The sequence below is a fragment of the Syngnathus scovelli genome, chromosome 15, assembly GCF_024217435.2.
Source record: "Syngnathus scovelli strain Florida chromosome 15, RoL_Ssco_1.2, whole genome shotgun sequence".
Taxonomy (NCBI): Eukaryota; Metazoa; Chordata; class Actinopteri; order Syngnathiformes; family Syngnathidae; genus Syngnathus; species Syngnathus scovelli.
The window spans coordinates 5,900,498-5,928,469 of NC_090861.1; the positions used below are offsets into that span (position 1 = coordinate 5,900,498).

The 27,972-nt window shown below is 44.9% G+C and overlaps 4 protein-coding genes across 16 annotated transcripts; 3 read left to right on the forward strand and 1 right to left on the reverse strand.

The window, feature by feature from the left end:
* Positions 1 to 577: 577 nt before the first annotated feature.
* Positions 578 to 12,061, forward strand: LOC125981915 (rap1 GTPase-activating protein 2). 8 transcript variants are annotated; one of them, XM_049741992.2, is made up of 25 exons: positions 578 to 867; positions 2,828 to 2,863; positions 5,688 to 5,772; positions 5,928 to 5,963; positions 6,183 to 6,230; positions 6,697 to 6,729; positions 6,924 to 7,154; positions 7,246 to 7,349; positions 7,475 to 7,553; positions 7,625 to 7,678; positions 7,748 to 7,831; positions 7,922 to 8,022; positions 8,098 to 8,227; positions 8,313 to 8,468; positions 8,555 to 8,626; positions 8,784 to 8,870; positions 8,993 to 9,139; positions 9,209 to 9,313; positions 9,416 to 9,507; positions 9,599 to 9,703; positions 9,822 to 9,909; positions 10,144 to 10,210; positions 10,614 to 10,684; positions 10,770 to 10,792; positions 10,879 to 12,061. In XM_049741992.2, exons 1-24 carry the CDS (start codon positions 824 to 826, stop codon positions 10,776 to 10,778), a joined length of 2,064 nt encoding a protein of 687 aa, XP_049597949.1. In that variant the 5' UTR covers positions 578 to 823; the 3' UTR covers positions 10,779 to 10,792; positions 10,879 to 12,061. The 8 variants fall into 8 exon arrangements, with proteins under 8 accessions (XP_049597949.1, XP_049597948.1, XP_049597947.1 ...); XM_049741991.2 differs by having other exon boundaries at positions 585 to 867; positions 6,186 to 6,230; positions 10,767 to 10,792; XM_049741990.2 differs by having other exon boundaries at positions 586 to 867; positions 10,767 to 10,792.
* A 252-nt stretch (positions 12,062 to 12,313) lies between these two features.
* Positions 12,314 to 16,798, forward strand: ncbp3 (nuclear cap binding subunit 3). Its single transcript, XM_049741997.2, has 13 exons — positions 12,314 to 12,535; positions 13,250 to 13,315; positions 13,392 to 13,497; positions 13,574 to 13,699; positions 13,827 to 13,952; positions 14,022 to 14,149; positions 14,249 to 14,357; positions 14,449 to 14,548; positions 14,646 to 14,752; positions 14,831 to 15,146; positions 15,270 to 15,418; positions 15,709 to 15,891; positions 15,972 to 16,798. Exons 1-13 carry the CDS (start codon positions 12,353 to 12,355, stop codon positions 16,268 to 16,270), a joined length of 1,998 nt encoding a protein of 665 aa, XP_049597954.1. The 5' UTR covers positions 12,314 to 12,352; the 3' UTR covers positions 16,271 to 16,798.
* A 710-nt stretch (positions 16,799 to 17,508) lies between these two features.
* On the forward strand, positions 17,509 to 26,041 carry pcf11 (PCF11 cleavage and polyadenylation factor subunit). Of its 6 annotated transcripts, none has more exons than XM_049741980.2 (17): positions 17,509 to 17,875; positions 19,790 to 19,915; positions 20,133 to 20,315; positions 20,413 to 20,586; positions 20,771 to 21,891; positions 22,018 to 22,198; positions 22,291 to 22,600; positions 22,679 to 22,822; positions 22,963 to 24,101; positions 24,184 to 24,247; positions 24,337 to 24,462; positions 24,554 to 24,665; positions 24,815 to 24,998; positions 25,090 to 25,245; positions 25,336 to 25,428; positions 25,523 to 25,558; positions 25,633 to 26,041. In XM_049741980.2, exons 1-17 carry the CDS (start codon positions 17,642 to 17,644, stop codon positions 25,861 to 25,863), a joined length of 4,614 nt encoding a protein of 1,537 aa, XP_049597937.1. In that variant the 5' UTR covers positions 17,509 to 17,641; the 3' UTR covers positions 25,864 to 26,041. The 6 variants fall into 6 exon arrangements, with proteins under 6 accessions (XP_049597937.1, XP_049597939.1, XP_049597933.1 ...); XM_049741982.2 differs by having other exon boundaries at positions 24,340 to 24,462; positions 24,557 to 24,665; XM_049741976.2 differs by having other exon boundaries at positions 22,291 to 22,822.
* A 504-nt stretch (positions 26,042 to 26,545) lies between these two features.
* ccdc90b (coiled-coil domain containing 90B) lies at positions 26,546 to 27,963 on the reverse strand. The gene is made up of 8 exons (XM_049742013.2): positions 27,747 to 27,963; positions 27,535 to 27,638; positions 27,335 to 27,436; positions 27,216 to 27,257; positions 27,090 to 27,161; positions 26,980 to 27,033; positions 26,782 to 26,896; positions 26,546 to 26,693 (listed from the first exon to the last, which is right to left on the reverse strand). Exons 1-8 carry the CDS (start codon positions 27,961 to 27,963, stop codon positions 26,638 to 26,640), a joined length of 762 nt encoding a protein of 253 aa, XP_049597970.1. The 3' UTR covers positions 26,546 to 26,637.
* Between the last annotated feature and the right edge of the window lie 9 nt (positions 27,964 to 27,972).

Sequence of the window (27,972 nt, forward strand, 5' to 3'; positions counted from 1 at the left end):
TTCATAGTCATTTTTTTACTAAGAAAACCTTATTATACATGGTCCTTTTTTTTTCTTCTTTATTTAAATCCACGGTCTTTTTTTTTTCAAAGACATCTTACTATACATGAACATTTAAAAACAGCCTTTTATTTTATTTTACTTAAAAAGCCTTACTATTTTTTTAACTTAATAATCAAAATAATTACGTAATTAAAAACAACTCATCTGTACAGTCAATGACGACTAATATTTCATGTTTTGAGCAAGTTATGACATAAGATGGAATGTGATTGATTAATTCTGAACACAGCCGCAACTAAGGGGGGGTGTAGACTTTTAAGAGCCAGGGTTTTGGCTGCATCTTATGACTTAATATGGCATTTCAAAAAGACTAAATGAGTTTTTTTTTAAATCTGCAGATAGATTCCACTTTACACTGTGCAAAAACATTCAAAGCAACCTTATATAAGCAAAAAATGTAGTTATTTATATCTACATGAAAAGTTTTCACAGCATCACCGCTGCTGTTCTGCTTCGTCAGGGCGGGCCGAGAGAGAGGAAATGCTTCCACTTGTCTCTTTGTGTCTCTCCCCTCCTCCCTCCGCTTCTCCATCTCTCTCTCTCGCTCTCTCTCTCTCGTTCTCTCCAGGCTGCGTGCAGTGAATTGAAGTGAAAGAAGGAAACATTAACGGCGGGAGGGGAGAAAGGAGGTGGCGTGAAAGACGGTGTCTCGCGTAGTATTTATAGCCGGCGGGATGAGGAGATAGGACGAGACAAGGTAGGGAGGGAGCAACCAGACACAATAAGAGAAGAAGAAGAAGAAGAGGAGGACAAAGAGACGATGCTGAGGAGGAAGAGGAGCGTGTCGTTCGGAGGCTTCGGCTGGTGAGTGAAGCGTTTCAGGGCCTGTTTTGTTGCTCACTTTGCTCACACACGTGTAAAGGTCTTTGAGTTCATTTCCAGGCTGAGTTGTGCTGCAGTGACATCACTATGACATCACAACACCAGCATGGCAGCGGATGCTCTTGGGATGGGGACGCCTCACATCCATCCCAACTGCATTTGCCTCATTTGTTGCGTTACACAAACTTGGGCTCTAAAATGTGTCCAATTATTTGATTTCTTCAATTTCTCAGGTATTTTTTTGTTGTTCTATTTTTATTTTGTCTCTTATTGTTGATTCATGTACACTGGGATTAGCTCGCTTAATAGGCCACCTGTCATAAAGACAGAATTGTGAAGCGCGCTAATGCGGACTCTTGCGATTTAAGCAAGCTGTCATCATTTTATTATTAGGAACAGAAATGAGGATTTGGAACTAAGACCATTTCTGCAAGTCACAAAATAAAAATTCACATATTACCACAAGTACAAATACACAATGCCTTCATAATGCTCACTTCTAGATAGCAAGGATGTTTTAACAAACGTAGGCGGATTTATTTCACCCAGCGGCGTGTTGTTAGCCGCGGCTGCTTTGTGGGCGACTTTGCATGTTCACGAGGACACAACAAAGTGTAAATTTGCAACTTTGATGAATAATTGGTGTATTTACCAAAGTGTTCTATTGACAGCTTTGACCACGGGAACAAAAAAAAACTGCCGTTAATGAACAACTTGCAGTGACAGAATGTTACTTCACATTTTTCCAATACAAAGTCCTGCTTTGGGATGGCTCTTTTCTTTCTACACCTCCTTCTGTCCACTTTTCCATTCGTCACTTCCCTCCATACGATGAAAATATCGAGCAGTTTCCTCTCAGCGCACCTCGTCTACTTGGGCAGAGCAGAGGTAATAGAGTTGCATTATTGAATAATGCAAGAGCGGCTCCAGGGAAACTGCTCACATGAAATAGTCCATTTGCAATAAAAGTCCGGGTCAATTTTAAAATATTCTACAACACTTTATTGAGTTTAAATCTCTGGACAACGCAGGTTGTGAGAATATGCTTAGTGTTGTTCATGTTTTACGAAACAGTGAAATGCAAATAGTTCAGCCATCGCAGTTTCACTTAGAAATTGGTAGTTGGCCCTAAGGAAGATGAAGGATTATTTTAATAGGTGCCAACCCCCTCCGGCCCCCCTCTCTGCACGGCCCTGAGTTGGAATTTAGCATTTGAGGTGGACAAGTGGCCAGCCGATTGCAGGGCCAAAGAGCTTGTGTCTTGTTAATGTGAAACTTAAATGTTAATGTGTACAGCCGAGTTAAATATCCAACGCTAAAGACCATTTGTGGGTTTTTGACAGTCTATGGAAACTTGGAAAATGTCACACATTATTTTTTTTGTGCCATTTTTGTGCAAAGTCCACTTGAATCACGGTCTGGACACCAAAGGCGCTTGTATATTACCAACACATCAATCAAAATGATGAGACTTTTTTTTCCCTTCACAACATAGCTAGCTAGCTAGCTAGCTAAAGCTAGATAGATAGATAGATAGATAGATAGATAGATAGATAGATAGATAGATAGATAGATAGATAGATAGATAGATAGATAGATAGATAGATAGATAGATAGATAGATAGATAGATAGATAGATAGATAGATAGATAGGAATATGAAAAGAAACTCGAGCAACCACGTTGGAAGAAAGAGCAGACATCTTGTTTTGTTTCCTTGCTCGCTTTTAACCTCTCCATCACCATGTGATTTAGCGGAGGGCAGCGCTTTAATAAATAGTGCTTTTTTATTGCCGTTCGCCTCCACAATCACACCTCTCCTCCACTCGGCTGCTAAGGTTAATCGAGTATGTGTGGATGTTAATATGTCCTTCACACCTCACATCACCATTTGAGTGTTTGAGTGCAATTTACCTTAACTGCGTGTCTTTTTCTCTCCGCAGGATTGACAAGTCTTCCGTCAGCGCCCTGAGAGCTCGGTGAGTGACATGTTATCTAACAAGAAATACTGTAAACACAACATAAATTGGAGTCTATAAAGTGTTTTTTTAGATGTCATATGTACTCATAAAAAGTCATTTGAAGCAATAAAGCACATCTGCTGGTGGGCAGGCTTGCATCACCGCTCCCTTTTTCTTTTTTTTTTTTTCTACCTCTATCCAATTCAGCCTGCTAACACACGTCTCAGTGTGTGTTTTGATTTTTATTTTTTTTTTAAAAGAGCCAATATAAACCCGGTCGGCTCTAATCACAAACATTATTGTGTTTTATTTTCTCCCGCATATAGTATTGCCCTTGCAGTTGTGGAAATTTATTTGCTCTGATGTGAGCACATTGCTATTTTTAAAAAAATCCCTATCAGCTTGTAAATGATGGATGTGATGTCATAAATTGTAACCAGTCACTTAGAGAAAGCAATAGAGAGAGTGGGAGAGAGAGAGAGAGAGAGAGAGAGTGAGAGTGAGCGAGTGAGAGCTAGAGAGGGATGCTGCATCTCATCAGAGTGGGATGCTCAGTTACCGACGGCAACGGAACAATGCTGCAGGACCGCTGGTGAGTCTGGCATTAGTCCTCATCTCCCATCTGTGAATGTGTGTTGTACATTTGACACAAATTAGCTCATGTTTGTGTGTTTTTGTGATGTGTTTAAGTGTGTGTCCTAAAAAACATTAAAAGCGCTCATCAGTCACATCTTGCATCATCTTAATGCCCGGGACATAAAAATGACATTTGCTCATCCTACCACTGCAATATATGAGACATTTAAGATTAAACATAACAACTTGAGTGTGCGTTGCTAAAGGGCACACAGACCACATGCTCAACTACAAAGCAGTGAGTTTTTTCCCCTCCTGCTTCTGTTGTTATTTTGGATTTTATGTATTTGGTGTCTTCTTCATCTCATTGTTATTCTTGTCGTTGTTGAGCGAAGTCAATAATTTCGCAATCAATCGACCGAAAGAAAACACTAACGGCATGTCTGAGGAGGATGCCCCTGCAGGTGGAGCAGATTTACTATGTGTTTTTGCGCGTGTGTGTGTGTGTGTGTGTGCGTGTGTGTGTGTGTGTGTGTGTGTGTGTGTGTGTGTGTGTGTGTGTGTGTGTGCGTGTGTGTGTGTGTGTGTGTGTGTGTGGCTATGCTCCAAAAGTGACATAAGTCTGCGTGCACGTGTGCACGCACATGTGATGCCAGACTAATTTGAGGAGCAAAATGCATAAAAAAAAAAAAAAAGCAAAAACATTGGACATAAAATAACACATTTGATTTTGCAGGTAAAGAGTGAGAGTGAACGTTTTTAAATGTTTAGGTTGCTTCGTAGGATGGGTATCCACACCAAAGTTGTTTTTTTGGGGGGTTGGGGTAGGGGGTTAGTCCTGGACACATTGTTGTTTGTGATATTGCAAAAAGGTCGTGATCTATGTTAAGTGGCCTACGGGAACATTTTGACATCACGTTACCGTGTTAGCTCACTCGGACATGACAGGATCAGATGTGACTCGCAGCTGTCCACAGACTTAATGAGAAATGACTTGAACATAAATACACACGTTGTATGTGTCACACTAAAGACACCTCTGAGGAGTTTGGAGACTGGATCAATGTTTTTTTGTTTTTTTTTCTAGACCAAATTAAATTAGGTCATAGCACCCGCTCAATGCGGAAGTGTACCTAATGAAGTGTCTGGTGTTTGAATAACACAAAGACCATCCTGTCCTTTCTCTTTTTCTATTACACAACAGACACACACAGACAGAGGCCCTCACCATGGGTGACCTTTTCTCTCCCAGCAGGTCTTATGTCTCCATGGTCGCATCACAGTGACCTTTTTGTTTGTTCATCTCTTCATTTTTTGAAGTCTACATGACCAAATTCAGTATGTAACGGTCTTGTTTTGCCAAAAACTTTCATTTCAAAATTATGCTAAAACAGAATATCTGATTCTTATTCAACGTTGTCTTTAATCCCGTTGCTTGGTTCTTTATTTTTTTTCCATGTACGTCATTTTCATTGTGTCCGTTGTCTGAACCCACCGAAGGCTGTTGACCTCTCTGCTCGGCCACCAGCTGCTCTATTTTTTCCCCTTGAAAATTTCTGCAATTTTTCAGTAAAGGATTAGAATTTCACAGTAGCGTGAGCATTTCAAAGCAGGTTTACAAATTAGGCTGAGTGATTCAAAGTAAGAATCCAAATTAGGTTTAAGGTTTCAAAACCAGCTCAATGGTGCATTACTCAAAATGACATCCGTAAGTCAAAGCCACATTGTGACATTTGACGGCAGTTATTTCCACAAATAACGTTTTTCTTGGTTACAATTCAATCAGCTTTTTCCTGGAAGAAAATAAGTTGTGATCAAATCTGACCGATTGTAAAGGTCGGACAAATGACCCGAAAAAAAAAAACACAATTTCAATCCTGGGAAATCGCAATGAGGAAGGGTCCAACCTGACACTGTCTGAGAAAATGGATGGTCCTTCTGGCTGGTTGGAGGAGATGATTACGCTTTTGTGTGTGTGTTTGTGTGTGTGTGTGCGCTATGAAGTCATCCACATTTGACTCTCTGGGCAGATTGAAGCTCTATCTTTAGAGACACACTCATTGCTCTACTGGGACAAGCATAACGATGGTGTGTGACGCGCTGAAGAAATCAGGACGGACACACTGGCACAATAAAAAAGTGCTTTTTTTTTTTCTTACTAACTCCTAACTGTGACTAATTACTGTTTACGTGTAAATGTGCTCAAAATTCTATTTTGTTGAGAAGGGTTGAGCTAAGCTAACTAAGTATCTGATGGTTATTCCAGCAAACAGGAGCTCCAGGCCGCTTCCAATGGTGCCGACGCCGACTGCCCCCCCTCGCCTCCCCGCACGGCACCGCCCACCACCAAGGTAAATCGTTCCCTCATGATTACAAATCTGTACATAAAACAAAAGGAGTTTAGGCCACTGTTTGTGTCGTATCAGTTACCATGGTTACCGGCCCCAGATGACCGTCACTAAATTAAAAGAATGACAGTAATATTGATCTTGTTGTGTGTCCGCAGTCGGCCCATTTCTTTGACACGTTGGACAAGATGGAGGTAAGTGCTTGGAACCCGGTCACGTGACCATTTCCTAAGTCTTTGTTGCTAAGCGGAATTTGCAAAGCACATGGTTCAGTGCATAAAGTCAAACAAGGTTAAAAAAAAAAAAACGCTGTCAGTTTTTATTTAAAAATCCTCACTGGCTTGCCATTGTGATCAAAAAGCGACGGGGGGCAGCGAGCTTTGGCTAAAAAAAAGCTGTCGTGTGTGATGCAGCAGGTTCCAGAAGCTGCTGAGATGAAAGCCGTCCCTCCGAGGCAGAAGGCACGTTAGTCTGTCCTCAAGTCCGTCGCCATCTTTTCATTTGCCCATTTGTCGCACATTTTGTCTCATCAACACCGGGATAAATTTTTAGTGTTTTTCGGACTACAAGAATAATAGACAGCGTGTTACATCCTGTGTCCCATCTCATCATGTGACTATTAGAAGCCAAATAATATTTCAGCCACGGAGAACTAAAGTGGGCAATTCTGAGTCAAATTTTATTTTTATCAGCTTTCAAGAAACAGTGATGAATGTTTGGGATAAACTTCAATCTGGAAGAAAAAAAAACGAAAAACTGTCTCCAGAATTAATCATTGCTATGCAAATCAAGATATAAATCCCTGAGATTTTATTAGAGCCATAAAACTTTATCTTGCAAAAAGGAGAAAAATGGAGTTAGCCCACTGTAGTTCTCAGTGGCTCGTTAATTTGGGCGATTAAATGTAACAGCACTTTCTTTAAACAGGATGACTACATCCCTTATCCAAGGATCGAAGAGGTGAGTCAATCATTATGAAACAAAATAATCAAAATAAATACAAAGTGCAATTTAAATAACCAATTTCAGGGGTGGAAAAAAATGTCTCAATATTTTTGGAGTCTTGATTCAAGAACGTTTGTGTGGCCCCGGGCCGTACTTTGACCATCCCTGTTTTAGCCAAATAATTTTTGGGGCAAACTTTGTGTGTGCAGGTGTTAGAGAAGGGCGAACCGTACCCACAGGTCATCCTCCCCCAGTTTGGAGGTTACTGGATCGAGGAACCTGAGGAACCTCCCCCGCCTGCACCTCCCCCTGCCACCCAGGAGGCCAGCGGGGATGACGAGCAAGAAGGAGGAGAGGCTCAGGATAACGCAAACTGTGGCTATCGCCTGGAGGAGACCAACGAGGCTGCACGTGCGTACAGGAAGTACTTCTTGGGCAAGGTGAGTCTCCTGTATTCTCCAATAAACAAAGGGGAACTTTTTTTTTTTTTTTTTACGTGATGTCACTCTCTTTTCTCTCTTTCCTTTATAGGAACATTTAAACTTCTCTTGCCCGTCCAGCAGCGTTGGAAACGTGTTGTTGTCTGTTAGGCATGAAGAAGAGAATCAGCAAGAACATCTCCACGTCATCATCAGGTACATCCACAAATCAAGTAATGATCCTAGGTGTGTACTGAACACTAGATAGACAAAAGTATTGAGACATTTTGGCACTTGACAGTGAGTAGTGAGTGTAAGATTGTGTTTTGGTGCACCTTCAGGTCCCGAGTGAAGACAATCTATCAGCGCCTGTCAGTGACGGAGCTGCCTGATATACCAAGTGTACAAGAGCTGACTAAGGTTGACACACACAAACACACACACGTATGTCTTCATTTGTCGTCTTCATGTGTTTTTTCGTAATCTTGCAGCTGCTGTGTGACGACGCAGCTGGTCTCCGTTTCAGTCCCGTCCTTTACCCGAAGGTAAAGCTTTATTGGTTCATGATTGACAGGATTGAAGATTTTATTCTCTTTTGTGTTTGTCTCTCAAAGGCGTCTCAGCTAATTGTCAACTATGACGAACATGAGGTCAACAACACGTTCAAGTTTGGAGTTATTTTCCAACGCTTTGGACAGGTGAAAACATGCATGTGTAAGATTCTGTTCACTTAGTCAGCACAAATTGTTTCGAATTAATAGCACCACCACTGTGTTTATGTGAGTCAGGTGTCCGAGGAGGAGCTGTTCAGGAACAACGAGGAAACGCCAGCGTTCCAAGAGTTTCTGCAACTCCTCGGTGACACTGTGGACCTGCAAGACTTTAAAGGGTCATTAGCATGGGCAGAATTTCACACGTGTAAAAGCACAGCTACATGATCGCTTTGGCTTTGCTCCTGCCACAGGTTTCGGGGGGGTCTGGATGTGTCTCACGGCCAGACTGGTTCTCAGTCTGTGTACACGGTCCACAAACAGCAGGAAGTCATGTTCCACGTTTCCACCAAGCTGCCCTTCACGGAGGGAGACACCCAGCAGGTAGACATCCATGTTCTAAAATTGCTGACTTAAGTCTGAGTCAAGTCATGTGACTGCAGCCTGACTGTGTTTGAACCACCTTCAGCTCCAGAGGAAGCGTCACATAGGCAACGACATCGTAGCCCTGGTTTTCCAGGAGGAGGCCACCCCCTTTGTGCCAGACATGATCGCCTCCAACTTTTTACACGCCTTTGTCACAGTCCAGGTGGAGGAACCCTGCTCGGAGAATACCAGCTATAAGGTACAGCCAAGGCCCACATCATATTAAAGTTTTTCCATACCATAAAATTGAATTTATTCTTTGACAATATTGTATATGATTGACAGGTGTCTGTTACAGCACGAGAGGATGTACCACCTTTTGGACCGCCTCTCCCAAATCCAGCTGTTTTTAAGAAGGTAAGAATAGGAAAGATATGCATTTAATTTTAAAAAGGGCACTCCTGTCGAGCCAGCTTGGGCAAGATCCAGCCCACCGGTGAACTAATGAGGACAATGTATATATAGAAAATGTACAAGGATAATTTGAACTGCTAACACCTTGGCTGTCATTCAGGGTCCAGAGTTTCGGGAGTTTCTACTCACTAAACTCATCAATGCAGAGCTGGCCTGTTACAAGAGCATCCGTTTTTCCAGACTGGAGGTAATCCAATAGGAGAAAAAAAAAGAATAATTAAAGCAGGATGGTCAGTTTCTTGCACCGGTGGTGTTCCACAGGGCTCCTTTCTGGATCCTCACTTGATTTCCATTTATTCGCTGTCGTAGGAGCGGACAAGGGCCGCACTGCTGGATACCCTCCACGACGAGCTACAGAGACGCTCCCAGAGAATGCTGGGATTGACATCTACTCTTGATGAGGAGGCTCGGGCTGAAAATGGACATGCTCACGGAGGTCTTCTGGAATCCATCAAGGTAACTTGAAATGTTTGATTTGTACCTTCCTTCCTTCCAATGTTTAGTATTCACTTCTGTCTGTTTCAGAGGGCTATGCGCGGGAGAAGCGTCTCCATGGAGACAATGTCAAGAGGTGGCGGGGGGCTGCCCACCAGTTTGAGTGGTGGGGGGTTGGCACATATCAGCGCTGAGGTGAGCACAGGTTGTCTTTTCTGCAGGGTTTGTGGATCCTTGTTGTATCAAATAATATTAATATCTGTCTAATTATATGTGTTTACTATTTTTAATCTCCAGGGTAGTGTAAAATCTCCAGTCAAACGCCGTTCGGGTCTGTTCCCTCGATTGTTGAGTATTGACAGCCAAACAGACAAGCACAGCCAGAGAGGGTAACCACCGACTTTGAAAGTATTTTCATACGTACATCAGCTCACAAAAATATCACTGAAGTCTTTCCACTGTAAACTTTGCTTGAGTCAGTTTCCTCGGTGACCAGAGGAACTTTGATGGTTGCCAGCCCATGTTAGAGGTGAAGTCAGAGCTGCCGTCCAATCCCAGCTCTCCAGAGGCGGGGCAACGAGACAGGTGTGTGTGTGTGCGTGTGTGTGTGTCAACCTATTAAAATTTCTGTTTTGCATAATGTGTCATCTGTTTCTTGTTTGCGTGATTGTTTTCACTGATTTCTGTTCTTCTTAATTTGCAGAATTTGCATGAAAAAGGATAACAGCAAAATTTCCAGATCCACCTCCAGCACATGTAGCTTCAGTCTCCCTGCGGACGACACTCACCTGGTGAGACACACACACACTTTCCACTTCTTAAGCACTCTTCTAATTTATGTCGAAGCCAGCAGGATGAATTAATGAGGTGGATGACACAAAAACAAGTCATTTTGCTGACTGGGCTAAAATAATGAGACAGATTATGTATTCCCAACTGCTACAGTCTGGAATGGAAGACCTTGTCTTTGAGTATACAAAGGGAGCAAGCATTTCATGCATGACTTTTGTCTCATTTGTCTGCAGTTTGCCCATGCTGTGACAGTAGAAGGTCAAGGTTCAAGTCCGCTCATCGTCTGTCGAAGCCCCACAGGTTGACAGCTTGACAAATTTTTTCGCTTTGTCTCTCGTTTATTGTGCATTCTTGCATGTGATCTTTGACACCTACTTTGTTCCTTCCTTCTTACATCACTTGGTAGGCCGATTGAAGACTCCAAATTGTCCCTAGGTGTGAGTGTGAGTGCGATTGGTTGTCTGTCTCTGTGTGCCCTGCGATTGGCTGGCAACCGGTTCAGGGTGTCCCCCGCCTACTGCCCGATGACGGCTGGGATAGGCTCCAGCACGCCCGCGACCCCCGTGGGGACTAAGCGGTTCAGAAAATGGATGGATGGATGGATGTCTCTCGTTTATTGTGCATTCTTGCATGTGATCTTTGACACCTACTTTGTTCCTTCCTTCTTACATCACTGTGGTCTTTTTTTTTTGGCACCTTTCAGAATTAAAAAACAAAAACTCACCGAGATCCAACCTGAAGTTTCGTTTCGACAAGCTGAGTCACTCAGCTGCGGTAAGTCTGACTTTTGTGGTCATCTGCTGCTTGCCTTGAGTTTGATTTTGTGTTAATGCTAGCACCTCATCTGTGTTGTTAGCAGGGACATTAGACTGCAAGGAAAAGGTACACATTAAATTCAACTGTGAGCATTATCTTTTTGATCTAATCGTGTCTGAATCATGAATTTGATTAATCCGGTGGAATGTTAGAAAATCGGGTGGCTTCATAAACCGACGTCACTGAGGAGAACGACGACGCAGCACCAAGATTTTTGCTACGTGGATTTAATCATTGCCAACTGGTCTCTCCATCACTCGATTATGATCGGCTCGCATTTTGTGATTCACCACGGAATGCACGGTGAGTGAATGTGTCAGTTGAGTGGAAATAATCCCAATGATGTCACCGCGCCATCACCGGCGAGTAACTGTTTACCAAAGGGAGAGAAACACTATCCAAATGAGTCCTGGGAAATGCAGAAAAATGTTATGCCAAGATCAGCTAATTGCATCATTTTGCTCTGTTTGTTTTCAATAACGCCCAAATACTGCAGTATCCGCACCTTAGAATTTGATTTAAGTGAAATGTCTGTTTTAGCATTTACTAAATGACGGTAGCAGTAAAACTGCCCTGGATGGAATTGAATTGAATAATCAGGGATAGAGCCGAATGAGGGTGTAAAATGAAAAATGTATTTTTGTGTAGAATATGATTGACTAAAATTGACATGCAATAATATGACTTATTTTTGTCGCTCATAAATGAAGTATAGTTCCTGGAACAAGACTTGCAATCTCACATTTACATTTCTACGGCTAAATCAGCTTGTTTGACACTTTGTTGAAACTACAAGATGGACTGCCATTTCAAGCAAAAAAAACAAAAGGGTAATAGAAATGATGTTGCACTAGAAAAATAACCGCTTCTCCCCTCTGTAGGGATATGAACCAGGGGGTCCTCAAACTTTTGGGGTCAAGAATGTGAAAGAGCTAAAAATATGTAGTATTCTTTTATTGGGGTGCCAGTCCCTACAGTTACGTATGAACTTTTTAAAATGATCCGATATACTTAATTTACTACAAAAATATTTTGTGGGTTACCCCAGTTTGAGAACCACTGGTCTGAACATCAACCATGTACAAAACTCTGTTTTTGCACTGAAAGCACAACTTTCCTTATTACGTTCATGCATTCTCTTCCAAGCATTTCAGTGTATCAAGAGGATGATCAAATGTAGCATGTTTGTTTCTGTCCTGTGTCCCTTCGTTATAAGTTGTGCGTTTCTTTCAATAAAAAGTTCATTTTTGTTTCCATGAATCCAAAGTGCACTGTAAAGATGTAAAATAGCTACACGTCAAGGAAACAAATGTCAATAAAGCGCCATTAAAATGAGTTATTGTTGTGACATCTGTGCTGTGCCTGCACAATAACAGGCAGAATAATTAAATACTTTTACAAAAGATGGCGGAGGTACTATAAATTTATGTTTATCCATCTATTGCATTCATACGTCAACATTTGGGGTGTGTGCTGGGGGTCAGTTGTGAATAAAATATACCACTCCATACCAGTTGATGGCGGTAAATGATCAATAAGCGATTTGCAAACCGCTACTAAACAACAAATAGAAGAAGTAGAACAGCCAATCACAACAGTAGTTAGCCGTTTCTTCGCAGCGGTGTCATGGCGGCGACGCGCAGCTCGCGTCTGGCGGTGAAATCGGACAGCGGCTCTGACCGCTCCGACTCAGAGTCGGACTCTGAGTCCGAAAAGGGTGCCCGCGAAGCCGAACCCATGGAGGTGGAGCAGAGTGAGCAGGAGGCTGAAGACATCTCCATCAACCGGTCGGTGAAGCCTCTGCTGCCGGTAGGTTGTCCCGTGTTGGGCCTCACCAGACACGGCGCTGGCGTCTTCTGCATCCCGGGGAACTGTGAAGGGATACCCGGGGGGGTGGTAACAATAACTCGACACCGGCCCGGGGAAAACTGTTGGGAACATCATTTTCATCCATTCACTGCGGGGTTTTGAGTCACTTACGGCTGGCTGAATTAAGTCAGGCGTTTCTGTCACTTGTTGCCTGTTCGCGCTACCCTGTGGCGTTGCCTCCAAACTCGCTTCGGCAATGTGCACTTTAAACATTCGACGCATGTTGAAAAGCATAAGCGCTTAATATTTTCTGACACCGTTAGATAATTCCATGTTGTTCGACGTCTATTCATTCGGCTTATTCACAATCAGTTTTATTGTTTGCATGTTTTAAAGGCTTTTTCATGGTCGTTGCTTTCCATTCATCGCTTGCCCTTTGGGATAAACAAATTAATTTGTCCACATTAGCTGCGGTGTCAGTGATTGAGAATCTAATCTTTGGATTTTGTGTGTCTACGCAAATTTTCATTTGTACTGTTCAAGGTCAGTGGTTTGTATGGAAAGTCTCATCCACACCTCGCACATCTAGTCCTGACTGTTTTTACTGCATTGCTTGGGTTCAGATGTCTGTCCCTCATTGATTTGAATAGTTCTAATCCAGTTCACATCCACAAAATTTAGTTTGTCACAAGTGGTGATTTGCCCTTTTTGCAGGATACGGGCAGGCGCTATGAGAACAAAGCTGGAGCATTCATCACCGGGATTGATGTCAATTCCAAGGTTAAAAAAAAAGAATCCGCCACATGAATTCTCTGCTGTTACACCTTCAAGGACTCATTGATTGTGTTCCCACCAGGAGGCGATTGAGAAGAAAGAGAAGCGAGCGAGGCGTTTCCACTTCCATGGGGAGGTGAGCACCACTCAGCGGAACATTTTCCTGGATAAAGATGCCGTTAAGAAAGGTAAGCGGAGACGCAGACTGCAAAAAGATATTTTTTGTGGTTTTAATGGCTATTGTATGTGCTCTCATGTCTTCAGCCATCCCCAAAGTGCGTATGGAGGCCGTCCACATCATGGGTGTTGATGACATGAGCACACAGGACATCTTTGGGTACTTTAAGGAATATCCCCCTGCGCACATTGAGTGGATTGACGACACTTCCTGTGAGCATTTGCACTCCACTCCAGTACATTTTTCCCTTTTAGAATAGGTGTTTTTATTGTATAAACAATAAAAAGTCAATTGTCTGTGATATGAACCCTTTAAATAAATACCAATTGGTCTCCCCAGGCAATGTGGTTTGGCTCGATGACAACACAGCCATCAGGGCGTTCATCAACACCAGCCGCATGCCTGACCCACACGATGTCATCACAAATACGGAGAGCGACACCCAGACGGACAAGCCCAGCAAAAGTCAGTAAAGGAACAAATGAATCTCTGACAGGGTCAGGTTAAATGTCTTCACGAGAGGCTTGATCGCAGGTCGTCGAGGGTCGGATGACGGCGATGAAGAAGAAGAGGCGGAGGTGGATGATGAGGTGAAGAAGAGCAACGAGGAAAGTGTGAAAGACAGCGAAGGGGAAGAGGAACACGCGTTGGAGGCTGGTCAGGTACATAATAATAATAATATTGTTTTTTATTAATCGAAATTTGAAAGGGGAGCACTAAACTAATGGCGTCCATGAATATTTCTGTTGATTTGACGTCAGGGGAACGACTTGTCACGGACCGAGAGAGAATCACTGCTGAAGAATGAGTTGCGTCCTGCCATCAAGCCCTTTAAAGGAAACAAGATCCTTCTTCGCTTTGCCACCGAAGGTCTCCTCCCCGACAGCTGCATCTGCACCACCATGTGAGTAAGCGTAGGTGGTCTAACTAAAATGGGACCTTTTTTCATATTCTACTTCAGATGACAAGAAGGAGCTGGGTGCCGCCCGGCGCAGTCGGTACTACATGAAGTATGGAAATCCCAACTACGGAGGCATGAGGGGAATTCTCAGCAACTCCTGGTGGGTCAACGCCCCTCGTCGCTCCCTTTGAAATTACAGTGGCAGCTAAGCCCTGTCACCACCCGCAAAAAGTACACAATTGCCTTATTTTCCTCAGGAAGAGAAGGTTCCACAACCGGCGCGGCCAGCGAGACGGCAAGAACAAGAAACCTCTCATTGGAGACAGCATGGGACACACTCCACCTTACACACATCGACATTCCGGTAAAAAAAAAAAAAAAAAAAAAGCCTTTAGGTCAGGACTTATTTGTATAAAAACACCACGACTTTTCACAAATGCAGCCGACCTGGTCAACCTGCCCGAGGAGCCCATCAAGGAGGAGGAGGAAGAGGACGAGGAAGACTACGGCGACGAGGACATGGACTCGGATGACCGAGTGGTAGAGTTCAAAGAGAAAGGAAACAAGGTCGCCCCGTCCTCGCGGCCTCAACTGGCCGGGCCCCGGAGCAGGCTGCAGCGCTCGCCGTCCCCGTGGTCTGAATCGGACGAGATGGACTACGATCTGGAGCTGAAAATGATCTCAACGCCATCGCCTAAAAAGAGCAAGAAGATGACCATGTACGCAGATGAGCTGGAAGGGCAGCTGAAGAGCATCAGGTGTGAATTGTAGATTTCTGTTTTGATGGTAGTAAAATTACTTAAGGTTGCCACAGTTACCTCAATCTCTCCTCACTGTTGTTCATGTCAGCCCGTGCTGTTCCATTGTCTTGTCCTGAGCAGAAACAGGGTAGGAGGGCCCGCATCACAAAGCAGAGCCAAGTCTCCGTCACCCACCAAGGTGACTGACGTGCGGCAGCTGCTCGAGGAGAAGAGACAAGGGCTGTCTCAGCATAGACAGCACCCCCCAGCAGTCAACAGCGGAAAAACAGGTTAGCCTCATTCCTGCTTTTCAGTGTATTAGGGATCAAGCCCTGCCACGAATAGCGAAAATCCGTAAGAATCCGGAATTCACACATTCCAAAAAGGTTTAGAACTGCTTGTAGATACCACAAGTAGCGGCTAAGCATTAGTTTTTTCTGAAACCAAATTGCTTGGGACCAAGATAACACCAAAGAGGTACTTTTTTTTTCATGTAGTGTGTCCTTCACGATAAACAGGAGTTTGCTGTCATTCCACGGCACGCTAACGGACATTTATTACACTCTTGCTGTTTTTATAGACGTCCGACAGCGGCTTGGGAAGAGGCGCTACTCACCCGAAAGGGGCCGCTCTGACTCTCCCGTCTCTCCGAGAGATACGCCTCCCCCCGCCAGAGAAGCAGTCAGTGACGTGCACCGTCGACTGGGCGTTGTCAGCGGGGACAGAGGCCACTCATCCAAGTCATCCAAAGACAGAAAGACTAGTAAGTCCATCACTGAATTCAATCCATGTTTTCTGTAGCACGTGTTCTTATATTTTTTTTATTCCAATCCTTGTGTGCAGGCAGCCTATGGAGCCGACTGGGCGACAAAGAGGAAAAGACGGGAAGTCGCGAGCCTGAGCCAAGGGGCGGGTCATCTGGGATGTTCTCGTCTTCGCGCCGCAGCAGGAGACGCCGAGGTAGCAAAACGGAGAAGGAAGGCGTGGAAGAGGATGACTCCACGCTGCAGAAGGTGTGGGGCGCCATGATCAAGAAGAAGCAGGAGCGTATCAGCCACAAGATGAAGAAGAGCCGGCTGGACAACCTGCCGTCGTTGCAGATTGAGATCAGCCGGGAGAGCAGCGAGGACTCGGACGCTTGAGACAAATATACTTTTTAATGATCATCGTGATTTCATCTTTGGCACATAGTTATTATAGTTCCTGGATGGATCACTGGGAGGATCTCCTTGGCACCACATGCTTTGGAATGTCCAACTGGCTCACCTGTGTCACGTGCTTTCTCTTAAAATAGAGCGTCCAAAATTTGCCTTTGGGTGACATTCAACATTACTTTTGTATTTTGAATTCAGTTTCTTTTTTGAAGAACTCTGTACAGGTAACATGGAACAATGTCGTTTTAAAGACAAGACCATCCCCCAGCAATGTTATTGGTTTTTTTTGTTTTTTATGACAGGAAGTTAATCAGCAAACATTTTGATAAGTAATCACTTTTGTCATGTCATGTGAAGCTTCTCAAATGGGACCTAGTGTTTAATTTTATAATCATTAATTTGTCGTGTGTGTCCGTGGAACAGCAACAAGGCCAGTTGTAGACCTAATACACATGAGGCCAGCCATGCAATTAAAAAATAATCATGAATAAAACCTCAAATGAACTTTTACAAAAAGCCCAAAATGCTTAAACTAGTGATGTGCATTCCAGTTCTTTTAGGTCATTTTCTTCTTCGTTTTGTTATACGGTGAGGTGGCACCAGCTTCGATGGGCATTACCGACACCTACTGGTGGAAGTAATATGAACTGAAAAAAGAACGAATCACTTTAGGTCCTAAAGTATTCGTTCTTTTTTCGTTCACTCACGAGCCAACACTAGCTTAAATTTAGCCAACTGAAATTATGCACGTAAAGTTTTGTTATTCCCATTCAATGATTTATGAGGTTGGCAAGTGGTGACAATCACCTGACGGGCGTTTTTCGCTCTTTCTGTCAATAGGGGGCAGCGTGCCGTTTCATCCGTGGGAAACAACTACAGTTACTGTACTTGTTAGAGCAACGTTAACAACCAATACAGAGAAAGGCCAAATATTACGACTCATTTCGCTATACGATAATGAGGTGGAACATTTCGCTATACGATAATGAGGTACAACATTTGTTCTTGTGCCCTTTTGTTTATCATTTTGTAAATATTTTACTTCCATGTGGCGTTGACACTCATTGCGTAACCGTTAAACTCGCACCACTTCTCGCCACTGTGATTGGCTATTCCTTGTGTCTGTTACCGAGGGAGCCAATAATAATAAAACATTTGCTTCCGTTTAAATAAAACGAGCCAATAGCAACGCGCTGACGCGTTTTGTGTTGGTGACGTATAAAGCCCTTTAGTCCCCAACGCCATTTTCTTGTCGGCGTCAGCGGGGACAAGACGGCCCTGTAACGCCGCTCAAAAACGGTCAAAACTATTAGATTCACCGTGAGATTACGCGAGGAATCCGACTCGCCACATGAGTTAATGAACTGTCTGCTCCTCAATGCATACGCTCACGACGAAGTTGGTGTAGCTATCCCCCGCTCGAAGATGGACGACGGCGCGGCGAGGGAAGTTGCCTGCCGAGAGTATCAGTCCTCGCTGGAAGACCTCACGTTCAACAGCAAGCCACACATCAACATGCTGACCATTCTGGCCGAGGAAAACGTCAACTTCGCCAAGGATATCGTCGCGATAATTGAAGCACAAATAAGCAAGGTTTTTATGATAAGAATTTTCTTTTTGATTTAACTGATTGATTGTTTGTGTCGATTTATGGTAGCCGCTTGCTATCTTAAACATGGCGTCGGGCGTTAGTTATCCACAACATGTCGTCTCACCTTCGCTTTTGTTTGGTTACGTTTCTGTTAGCAACGCCAGAATACAAACAATTAATTCTATGTAGTTCTAATTATAAAAGTAAACTTACAGTCATACTTGGTGTGTTACTGATGAAGTTTATCGAAGGTTTCTCAGTCATGACTCCCTCGTGCTACTTAAGCAAAGTCCACCATAAAAAATATTCTATACAAGAAAAGTTTTCGACGATAATTGTTTGTACTAATGCTTACAGTGACATTTAATGCCGTCCTGTTGTTTCACTTGGCAATTCAGGCCAAGTTTATTCGACATTTTCTAACGTTAACAGGCCTCAATATGTAACGTCGTCAAACAGGAAGTCGGTGTGCAGAAATTAAGAGGCGGGGCGTGTATTACGATTCCTATATTGTGATAAATATAATTTACGACCAGAATTTTGTCTCGGCGTGCAATTCGGGCCGATTCAAACGGTAATTTGTAAAAATAAATTAGGCCTCCCCGTCAAGTAAGAAGTTATTTTTCCCTAAAATTAATAATAGCTGAATTTAAATGTCTTACTACTATATTGTACAATGCATTTCCAAGCTTAAGCATATTGTCAAGCAAGAAGCCAGTGTCCATCTGTCTGCTTAGTAAGCATAATACTAATGGTAATATAAAAATGAATAGATTCTTTGCTTAATTTAGTACTGGCACATTCCAAGTTGCTCGCGTAGACTTGAGGTCCATCTAGTCTAGTATGCGACCTCTATTTGGGATAATCAGCTTCGACCTTGAGCTCAGCACAGTACAGTGATTACCCAATGCAGCAAAGTAAATACGTATTATTCCAATAGATGTTTGTTTTTTATGGTGGATTTCTGCCTCTTTAGTTGTTGTGTATTTGTTTGAACGTTCACTGTGTTCTCGCAGTCCAGAAATAAAAACCTGCTCCTTGAGACCACAGTGTTTTTTTTCCTCCCTTCTCTCAGTCTTAATGTGACAAATGGAGTAAGACTTAGCTGGGCAACAAATGTGGGCTTCTAGTTAAGTAAAATTTATTCGGCAGTGCGCCTAAGTGCTCATTGTTTGCATTTTGCCGCATGACGCAACACATTTCGATCACGTTACCCCCTGCTTCTATCCGGAAGTGAATTTTGAAACTGTTGAAAGTTGACTGGCTAAAATGTTTAATAATAAAAAATGTGAAATGTGCTTTTTGTCATTTTTTTATTTCCCAGTGTAAATTATTGGTGCAAGTCTGGTTCCCTGTTCCTGACAAAGTTGAGCCTGACTGGCACGCTGTTAAAAAAGATCATTCCACAATAGACTCGTTTGAAAGCAGCAGTTTTCAAAAGCCTCCCCAAAAAAATTAAATGTTTTTTTTTAAGGGTTATTGTTACATGCGTGGATTTTTTTTTTTTTTTTTTGACTCCACAACCAAGTGACAAGTTTTGGGTGCCAAGACTTTCGCCAAGGGTAAAGTACAGAGAGTGGTTGGTTCATGGGAAAAACACTCTCTGGAGGGGGCAACTTAAGCCAGTTGCTTAAGGAAGCAACGTAATTTTTAAACCCCCCTCTCCCTTTTCTGGACATTTTCCCTCATTGACTCTGACGTGAATCCTCTTGGACTGGTTGAGGATGTTTTTAACTTGAGGATGATGCCACGTGGATCTTCACCGTTTCCCTTTTTTTCCCCCCACATCTGGACTTAACCTGTCAAAACAATTTTTGAGGGGCTCTTTTTGCTTCTGTTGAGCATTTTGCATTTGTTGTGAAATGTTTTTTAACCCCTGTTGTGTTCTAAACTTGTCGAGTTTTCTATCGCTCTAGGCCCCAGCAGCCGAGAAGCTTCCAGTTTTGTACTTAGTGGATTCCATAGTGAAGAATGTTGGAGGAGAGTACGTCGCTGTGTTTGCTAAAAACCTAATCACTTCATTTATATGTGTCTTTGAAAAGGTACAGTTGTTCTTGATGCCTTTTTACATTTCATTAAACTCAGTCACCTATAGCAGCCACACTTGTTGCTTGCTTTAACGTTTAGTCTCTTGCTATATTGTGCCTTATTAGTGTTCTGCAGTAAAAAAGTAGTGATTGGTTAAGCATTGGACAATTTTGTTATTGATCTTAACACTTTCTGAGTAGCTGTGGACCAAGCAATGCACTTTGTTTGTAGGTGGATGAGAACACCAGAAAGAGTTTGTTCAAGTTACGATCGACATGGGATGAAGTGTTCCCTCTGAAGAAACTGTACGCGCTTGATGTGCGGGTCAACTCCGTGGATCCGGCATGGCCAATCAAGCCTCTGCCGCCAACAGTCAATGCCAGCATCCACGTCAACCCAAAGTTTTTAAAACAGGTGTGTAGTTAGAAAAGTTTAGCATTTTCGTCATACCTGGAGGACTTTGTTCTTTAATCTCTAAATATGTCATTTCTGTCCGCTATTCGGAATGTAGTCTGAGGAGACCCCTCCACGGCCTACCCCCACCCAACCACCTCCGCCGGTAATCCAGCCCAGCTTGACCCAAGAGCAGCGGATCAGACAGCAGCTATTGGCCAAGCAGAAGCAGCTTCTTGAGCTTCAGCAGAAGAAGATTGAGCTGGAACTGGAGCAGACCAAAGCACAGCTGGTAGGCAAAAACTTAACTGGATTTGCAAAAGTTCATCATTTTGTGTTTATAGCGGTAATCTGTCCTAGTATTTTGGCCTGAGGAAGGAATACATGTAATGTTAGACAGGTGTTTGCGAAAGGTCTTTGCCACATGTTTGCTTTTGTTCAATGTGAGTTAGTTCCAATAAAAGATTGTGTTGCAGGTTGGAGGATTTTCTATACTACCAAGCTCCCCTCTCGCGGCATCCCCGAAGCCAGTTGGCCAGCCCACCCCTGTGGTTCGACCCCTGATAGCTCCCCAGCCCCCAAGTGACCCAAAGTTACCCACTAGAGACCCACGTCTGAACCGCACAGGGCCCCCAATTGTCTCTAGAAGCAAAGAGCAACCTGCTGGGAAAAGGGAAGTCCCTCCTGCCATAGTAACCCCCGTTTTCACACCAGAAAAACAAGCAGCAGAAAAAACGTTCCATTCACAAAAGGTATGGACTCCCAAAAAGGAGGAGAAGCCCAACATAAAGTCTCCTCAGATGATTAAAAATGTCCAGAGTAAAAATAAGCATGCTGAGGTTGAGAACCTAAAGTCTGCAGACAACTCGAAGAAAGACCCCCGGTTGAAGAAACGTCCCCTGGACAAGGCAGAAGATGACAAAGTGGACGAGCAGAAGGAGAAGAAAAAATTTGGTGACAAACGAGACGAGTTGACACGGGTGCCCGAGCTGCCAAAAGCCTACAGAGGAAGGCTGCAGAACGGCCTGGGGAACAAGCGTGAAAGCAGCGTGTCTGCGGAGAAGATCGGTGGCAATGCCCGAACACACGCCAGGAAACGCACACACTCAAGGTCCAGATCCCGCTCTCCCTCCTCGCCAAAGAGGAAAGGCAGGAGGTCGTCACCCAAGAGCAGAACCAGGAGCACCTCCTTGTCCCCATCACGCAAGGCAGGTAAATCCAGGAGGGCCAAGGGCGATGAGCCACTGCACGGAAAGAATATGCGGGATGAGCGACCGGTGGCCAAGAAGGACCAGGCGGAGAGCAGGCGCTCCAAGACTCCGGTGGACGATCGTCCCTCCAAGACTCCGGCGGACGATCGCAATTCCAAGACTTCGGCGGATGAACGGCGGTCCAAGATTCCGGGGGACGACCGGCGGTCCAAGACTCCAGCGGACGACCGGCGGTCCAAGACCCTGGGGGACGACCGACGCTCAAAGACTCCTGCGGACGACCGGCGGTCCAAGTCCAGAGACTCACCACGGAACCAGGACGGAGGCAGCAAACAGGCCAAAGATGCTCCTTCACGCTGGCGGAGTGGCTGGGATGAAAACAAAAAGTGAGTCGTTCATATATTTTAATGTTTCGTGTTCATTTCGATCGTGGTCAGCTCTTCTGTTAAGTACCGGACATTTGACACACCCCTCCCAACTGTACTTTTTCCTAACAAAACTGTATGTCTTAGCACTTCCAGTCTTAAGCCAGGAGACTCTCATGACAAGCTTGGACCACAGAGGCATAAAACCTACAGCACTCCAACACGGCCCACCACCCCCCGTACCCCGAAACATCGTCTCAGCGTGGATGCCAACCTTCAGATACCCGAAGTCCTCAACACCGCAACTAAGAAAGACCTGCTCAGAATGGTATGTCTGCTTAACAAATATGAACTCTTTCGACTTCTGAGAACTTTAATATCTGATTTTGACGGCATTGGCTGGAATTTTGATATCTGCAGGCAAGCAAGAGCCTGGAGAGCGGTGAAATTACGCAGGAGGACTTCCTGAACATGGCTCACAAGATCAAGAACTTCTTCCAGTATCAGGAGGAGAAGCAACAGCATCCAGAAAGTTGGGACCCTGCCGCCAACTTTTCTGGCAAGAAGACATTGATGGCCACGCCTCCCGAGTCCTTGGACCAGGCTCAGTTGACGTACTTTGAGCACAAGTCCAAGCTAAAGAAGACACAGGTAGCTCATCGCTCCACCGGGGAAGGCTGGGACGGTCTCGAGGAATGCGAAGGGCCAGGCCGGGCACCGCGGGATTTGGGTGAGGCAACGACCAATCGGCCAGCAGCCAGAATATTATTTTGCACGTGTCACTCTAAAGTTGTTTGTCCATTAACAGACGAGAGGAGAAGCTTAGAGCGCGAAGAATCCCGACCTCCGTTGACCCCAATGATAGAGGAGTACAACCACGGCAAAGAGTTCCCCGCCCTTAAATCTCTGCCAGGCCTTCGATTCAGGAGGAGGGCTGACCCCAGAGAGTCCAGTGAGTGTACACCATACTTTGATCACATTGTGCTGGACTGAAGTTCCATCATTCCAGTTGGAATAGTCAAAATGGAAGGCAAAGAAGCACAGTTGATGAGTTAATGTAACTCATCTCTAATTCATTTTGTTAATTTCCAGGTGAAAGAGAGTGGAACTCGCCCTTGACTGAGCGTCAATGCGAGGAGCACAAGAGCGGCTACGACGCTCCGCGGCGGTATGTCCCGTCAGCAGAGTCTAGGCACCCCGACCCTCGGCATCTGGACGGACCCCCCCACCCCGGCGCTCTGGTTCCCAGGAACTGTCCGAGCCCATCTGCTCTGGAAACTCCACTCCCCATGTTTGAGCGTGAACGCCTGTCGCCGCTTCATCAGAAGGACATGGCCGACATGAGCCCCGCTCCGCGCTTTGAGAGTCCAAACAGCGAACACTCTGATGACGGGCCGCTCCCTTCTGAAGTTCCCCTCGCCCCTCAATCGATCCTCCAGGGTCCTGTGCTTGGTGCACTGTTGTCTAATATTCATCAGTTGAGTAATTCCCCTGGACACACCCCTCCCCATGAAGGAGGCCCCCCACCTCCCCGGTTTGATGCTCCCGGACACATGGGCCCATCAAGAGCCCCCCCACCAGGCTGGTACAATGAGCCGTCCCACTTTGAGGGTCCTCACCAAGGCATGCCCCATCATCACAACATGCCAGAGAGGTTTAATGGCCCACACGTACCACAGGGATCATTGATGAACACGGACAATATGGGCCGCTTTGACGGTCCTTTGGGCCCCACAAGGTTTGACGGACCAGGACCTGGAAACTTTGAGAATCCAGTCCAGTGCTTTGACAACAACCTGGGGCCCGGTCCTGTACCAATGGCCTTCCAGTCGCAGCAGCAGCGACCAATCCCCTTTGAAAACCCCGGAATGCATCTGGAAGGTTCTGCTGGTCCAATGTGTTTTGAGGGACCCGGCCAGCCGGGACCCCGCTTTGACATGCCTCTCTTTGAGGGCCAGCAGGTTCCCCCCAGGTTTGCACCTCAAATCAACATCCCCATGCGTCCCATGCCCCCTCCCATGTACGACAACAACCTCCAGCCCGCGCAAAACTTTGCAATGGCCCCGCAAGCGTTCCCGGAGCCCATCAACCCTCAATTCCACCCTGCACCGATGGGTTTCCCCACGCAGCCCGCGGCTAACTTCAACATGCTGCCTGGGCCTCCGTTCAGCCAGCCGGGCTCCGCCCCATTCTTCAACCCCGCTGTTGCTTCGGGTAACATGCAGCAGCCGGTGAGTGCGACTCAGTCTGATTTCGGTGGGACAATTTGAACTGCAAAAGAAATTGACGATCCTTGCTTGTTGGTTCTCTCAGGTGAACGTGTTGAACATGAACCAGCCTTTCTTGCCTCAGAACGCAGCGCCTTTTGCACAGCCAGGTGAGATCACCCTGTTTTTCCACATGTGTTGTATTGAGATGCGAAGAAGTCAAATACACAGTGCATCTGACATGTCTTTGTTCCCCCAGCAGCTCCCCAATTGCCCCCTGCAGAGAACCACTTTGGTCAAGTCGACGTCAACGACTTGCTTTCTAAACTCATCTCCACCGGCATCATCAAAGGGTCACAGCCCGACCCGACGGCCTCCACCACCGGTTAGTGGATCTTTGTCACATTTTGACCACTGCTATACCAGGAAGGTCTGTCATTTTGTTAATATTGAGTTTGTCTTTTGTTCCCGCACAGCAGAGTTATCTTCAGCAGCACCAGAGGCACCTCATGTAGAGGAGGAAGAAGAGGAGGAGGTCGAGGATGATTTCCCCGACCTCACCGGCTTCAAGCTCGACGACATGAAACAGTGAGTTTTGTGACAATTGTTCTTCGACAAGTTCTTATGTGTTCCTGAGAACTCCTTAGCTACAGCTTTTTTTTTTTTTTTTTTTTTTTTTTGGTACAATATCTAGCAGTCTTTCAGTAGGTTAACTCACTGACGCTTTTCATTGTCAGACGTTATGAGAGCGTGGTGACCAAGCTGTACTCGGGAAACCAGTGCTGCCTGTGCAGCATGAGGTTCACCGTTGCGCAGACCGACCTGTACGCCGACCACCTGGACTGGCACTTCAGGCAGAACCATGCCGGCAAGGTGGCTGGCAAAAAGATCACGCACCGCCGCTGGTATTATGGCCTCAGGGTAAGAAATCAGATGCATTTTTTTTTTCCTTCAGCTTTCAATGGGAAAGCGCGACGTGCTCATTGTGTCATGTTCTCTTCTTTTTTGCCAGGACTGGGTCGAGTTTGAGGAGATCGCCGACTTGGAGGAACGGGCCAAGAGCCTGTTCTTTGAGAAGGAGAACGAGGAGGAGGTTCAGAAGAACCAGGCGGCGGCCAAAGAGAAGGAGTTCCAGAGCGTCAAGGCGGCCAAAGACCAAGTCGCAGAGGTGGGTTCCCCCTTCTTACATTACCCCAATTTGTATGCAAATTTGTCACTGCTGTGGTAAAAACATCTGTAAACATCTTGACCAAACTAGTTGTGCGAGATCTGCCAGGAGCCTTTTGAAACATACTGGGTGGAGGAAGAGGAGGACTGGTTCCTCAAAAACGCCATCAGGGTTGATGATAAGGTGTGTGACTTTTTGGAGTGGATGTTTCATTTTTTGATCATCTTTTAACTACCTGCTGACTCATCACTTTCTGCCAACGTTTCTCTCAACACAGAACTTCCATCCTTCCTGCTTCGAGGATTATAAAAATGTGAGTATCAGGGATGACGTCACCCCAAAAAAATGAGTTTGGCGTTGTCTTACCGCCTCTGTCTTCCCCCTCAGACATCTTCGTACATGGACATGACGCCGTCGCCCAACAAGGTGCTGAGCGAACACCCGCTCGGCAGCTTTATAAAGGCTGAGGAAGACGAGGTTCCTCAGTCATGCGCCGTCGCCGCCTCGATCAAGCAGGAAGCTGATTCCGAGGAGGACGAAGGAGAGCGCGATGTGAAGACAGAGGAAAAAGAGGAGCCTCTTTTAACTGACGTGCAATCAGAAGAGAAAAGACTGTGAGTAGCTTATGGGCTGCGCTTTTTCTTTGTTTTGAAGGAAAAAGTTTTTGGTTGGTCGGCGATTAACTTGAATACATTTTGGTATTTGTGCCGAGTACGTCACACTGTTGCTTTGAAATGTTTCCTTTTCGGGCTCAATGTGTAAATGGTTTAATTTATACATTAAAGTATTTTTGGAATCTCTGGCGTACCAGTGATTTGAATGGAACTGGTGTCACCTTGTTCCTATAACTCCTCATTTGGATGATTTGATGACGGGCAGTTGCAGGGGTTGAGTTGTTTGTGGCCGCGATGAAGGTAAGCGTCAATCTTATTGATCCATGGAAGAGCACCTGATCAAAACAAACTTGCGGGGAACTTACTGTTTTTTTTTTGTGACGTTTTTGGGTGTAGTTTCAATAAAGGTTCAGAAACTTTTTTTGTGTGATTGCTCTTTGGTTTAATTGTTCTGCTTTAAAGTTAAAAATAAAGTTAATCTGAATTTAAGTGGTTTTGTCTCATCATTATGCAAGCATACTCAAATTGACACTTGGTCGTATGGGGTGAAAAAATACTAATTAAGTGCAACTCTGTGCCTTGTTTAAGAAAATAAAATTTACTGATCAAAATCAGTTCTTAGTTTTACTTCAAAACGACTTATGAAGATAATCTTTTCTATGATAAAGCAAATGAGTTAACTCGTGTTTCACGTCTTGACATGTACATGTTTACTTGACAATAAAAATAGAAATCATCAGAATTAAAAGCACTTTCTCCGGCCAGCACAAAGAACGCGTCACCTCCACAGCCGGTAAACCCCCAGAGCGATGGCCAGGCATGAAAACACAGTTGCTATGGAAACACAAAACAGGGGTTTATCATCATCATCATAATTTATACAGGCTTTCAAATAAGACAGAGTCCCATCGAGAATTGGTACCTGCGAGGTAGCGAATGGTCTCCAGTTTGAGTGACTCCAAGACCGTTTTAAGCGAAGCCACCCGCAGGTCCATCTTCTTGCTGGTCTCCATGTTGTCATGTTCTAGCTCGGTTCTCTAAAGCACACGTCAACATACAACAGGCATGTCAAACATGCTTGCCACATTGGCTGATGAAAGAAGTTTTAATTTGCTTTTACCTTTTGGTGGAACTCTGTGTTGGTCTCCATCAGTTTTCTTTCCTGCTCTGTGAACTGATACGGCACAGGGAGTTCAGTTTAGTTAAGTACACGCACACTCGGATCCTCACCATGTCAGAAACGCGGCTTCTCTCCAGGTTGATATCCAATTTGGTCTCTGCTCGGACTTTTTCACTCTCCTCCTGAAATCAGATAGTTTACTCACTCACAGACAAACATGTCAACCATAATCTCACCTTTAGTCGGTTCTGCAGCTGCTCCAGTTCTCTCTTCATCTTCTGCAAGGAAAAAAAGAGAGCGTTTTACGCAAAATCCACCAAACATCTCGTGGAATCCATCTGCTCCTTTGTCATACTATGTTCTCAGAGCGCAGGTTAGCAAAGTCGCTCTTCTCCAGAATCACCATGTCCTTCCTGATCGCGTCCAGGTGGGCCATGATCTGCTGCATTGCGATTTCCTGCAACGAGAGAGATTTATTTTCTCAACTGTCAGCCGCAGAGCTACCAGGAGAGTAATTGTGAGACCTTGTCAACAACCGAGTTCCCCTTTCCCCACCTGATGCGACTTGGTCACCATGTCTTTGTAGACAATGTCCATGTTGGCCGTCGCTAACGTCACCAGGGCGGAGACGATCAGCTCGGCCTGGCGTTTCTCCAAACCTGGAGTGTGATGACAACCATAGAACAAGAAATGAGACTGGCATTGATCAATTCCAATAACATCTTTCCATTTTCCACAATGACAAAGTCGTTAAGTAGTTCCCTCACCACTACTCGCCAGCTCCATCACCATGGCGTGGGAGTCGAACGTAAGCTTTCGCTGCTCCAGAGGAGTTAATTCAACCTTTCTCACGTCAAAAGTCTCCACCGGGGTGCCAACATGGAGATCTGCCGCACAAATACGAATATCAGTGGCTGGAGAGAGGGCCAAGGACCTCCACCTTTGGAGCCGCCCCAGCGCCCAGCGCCGCAACAATATATTCATCCGGCTATC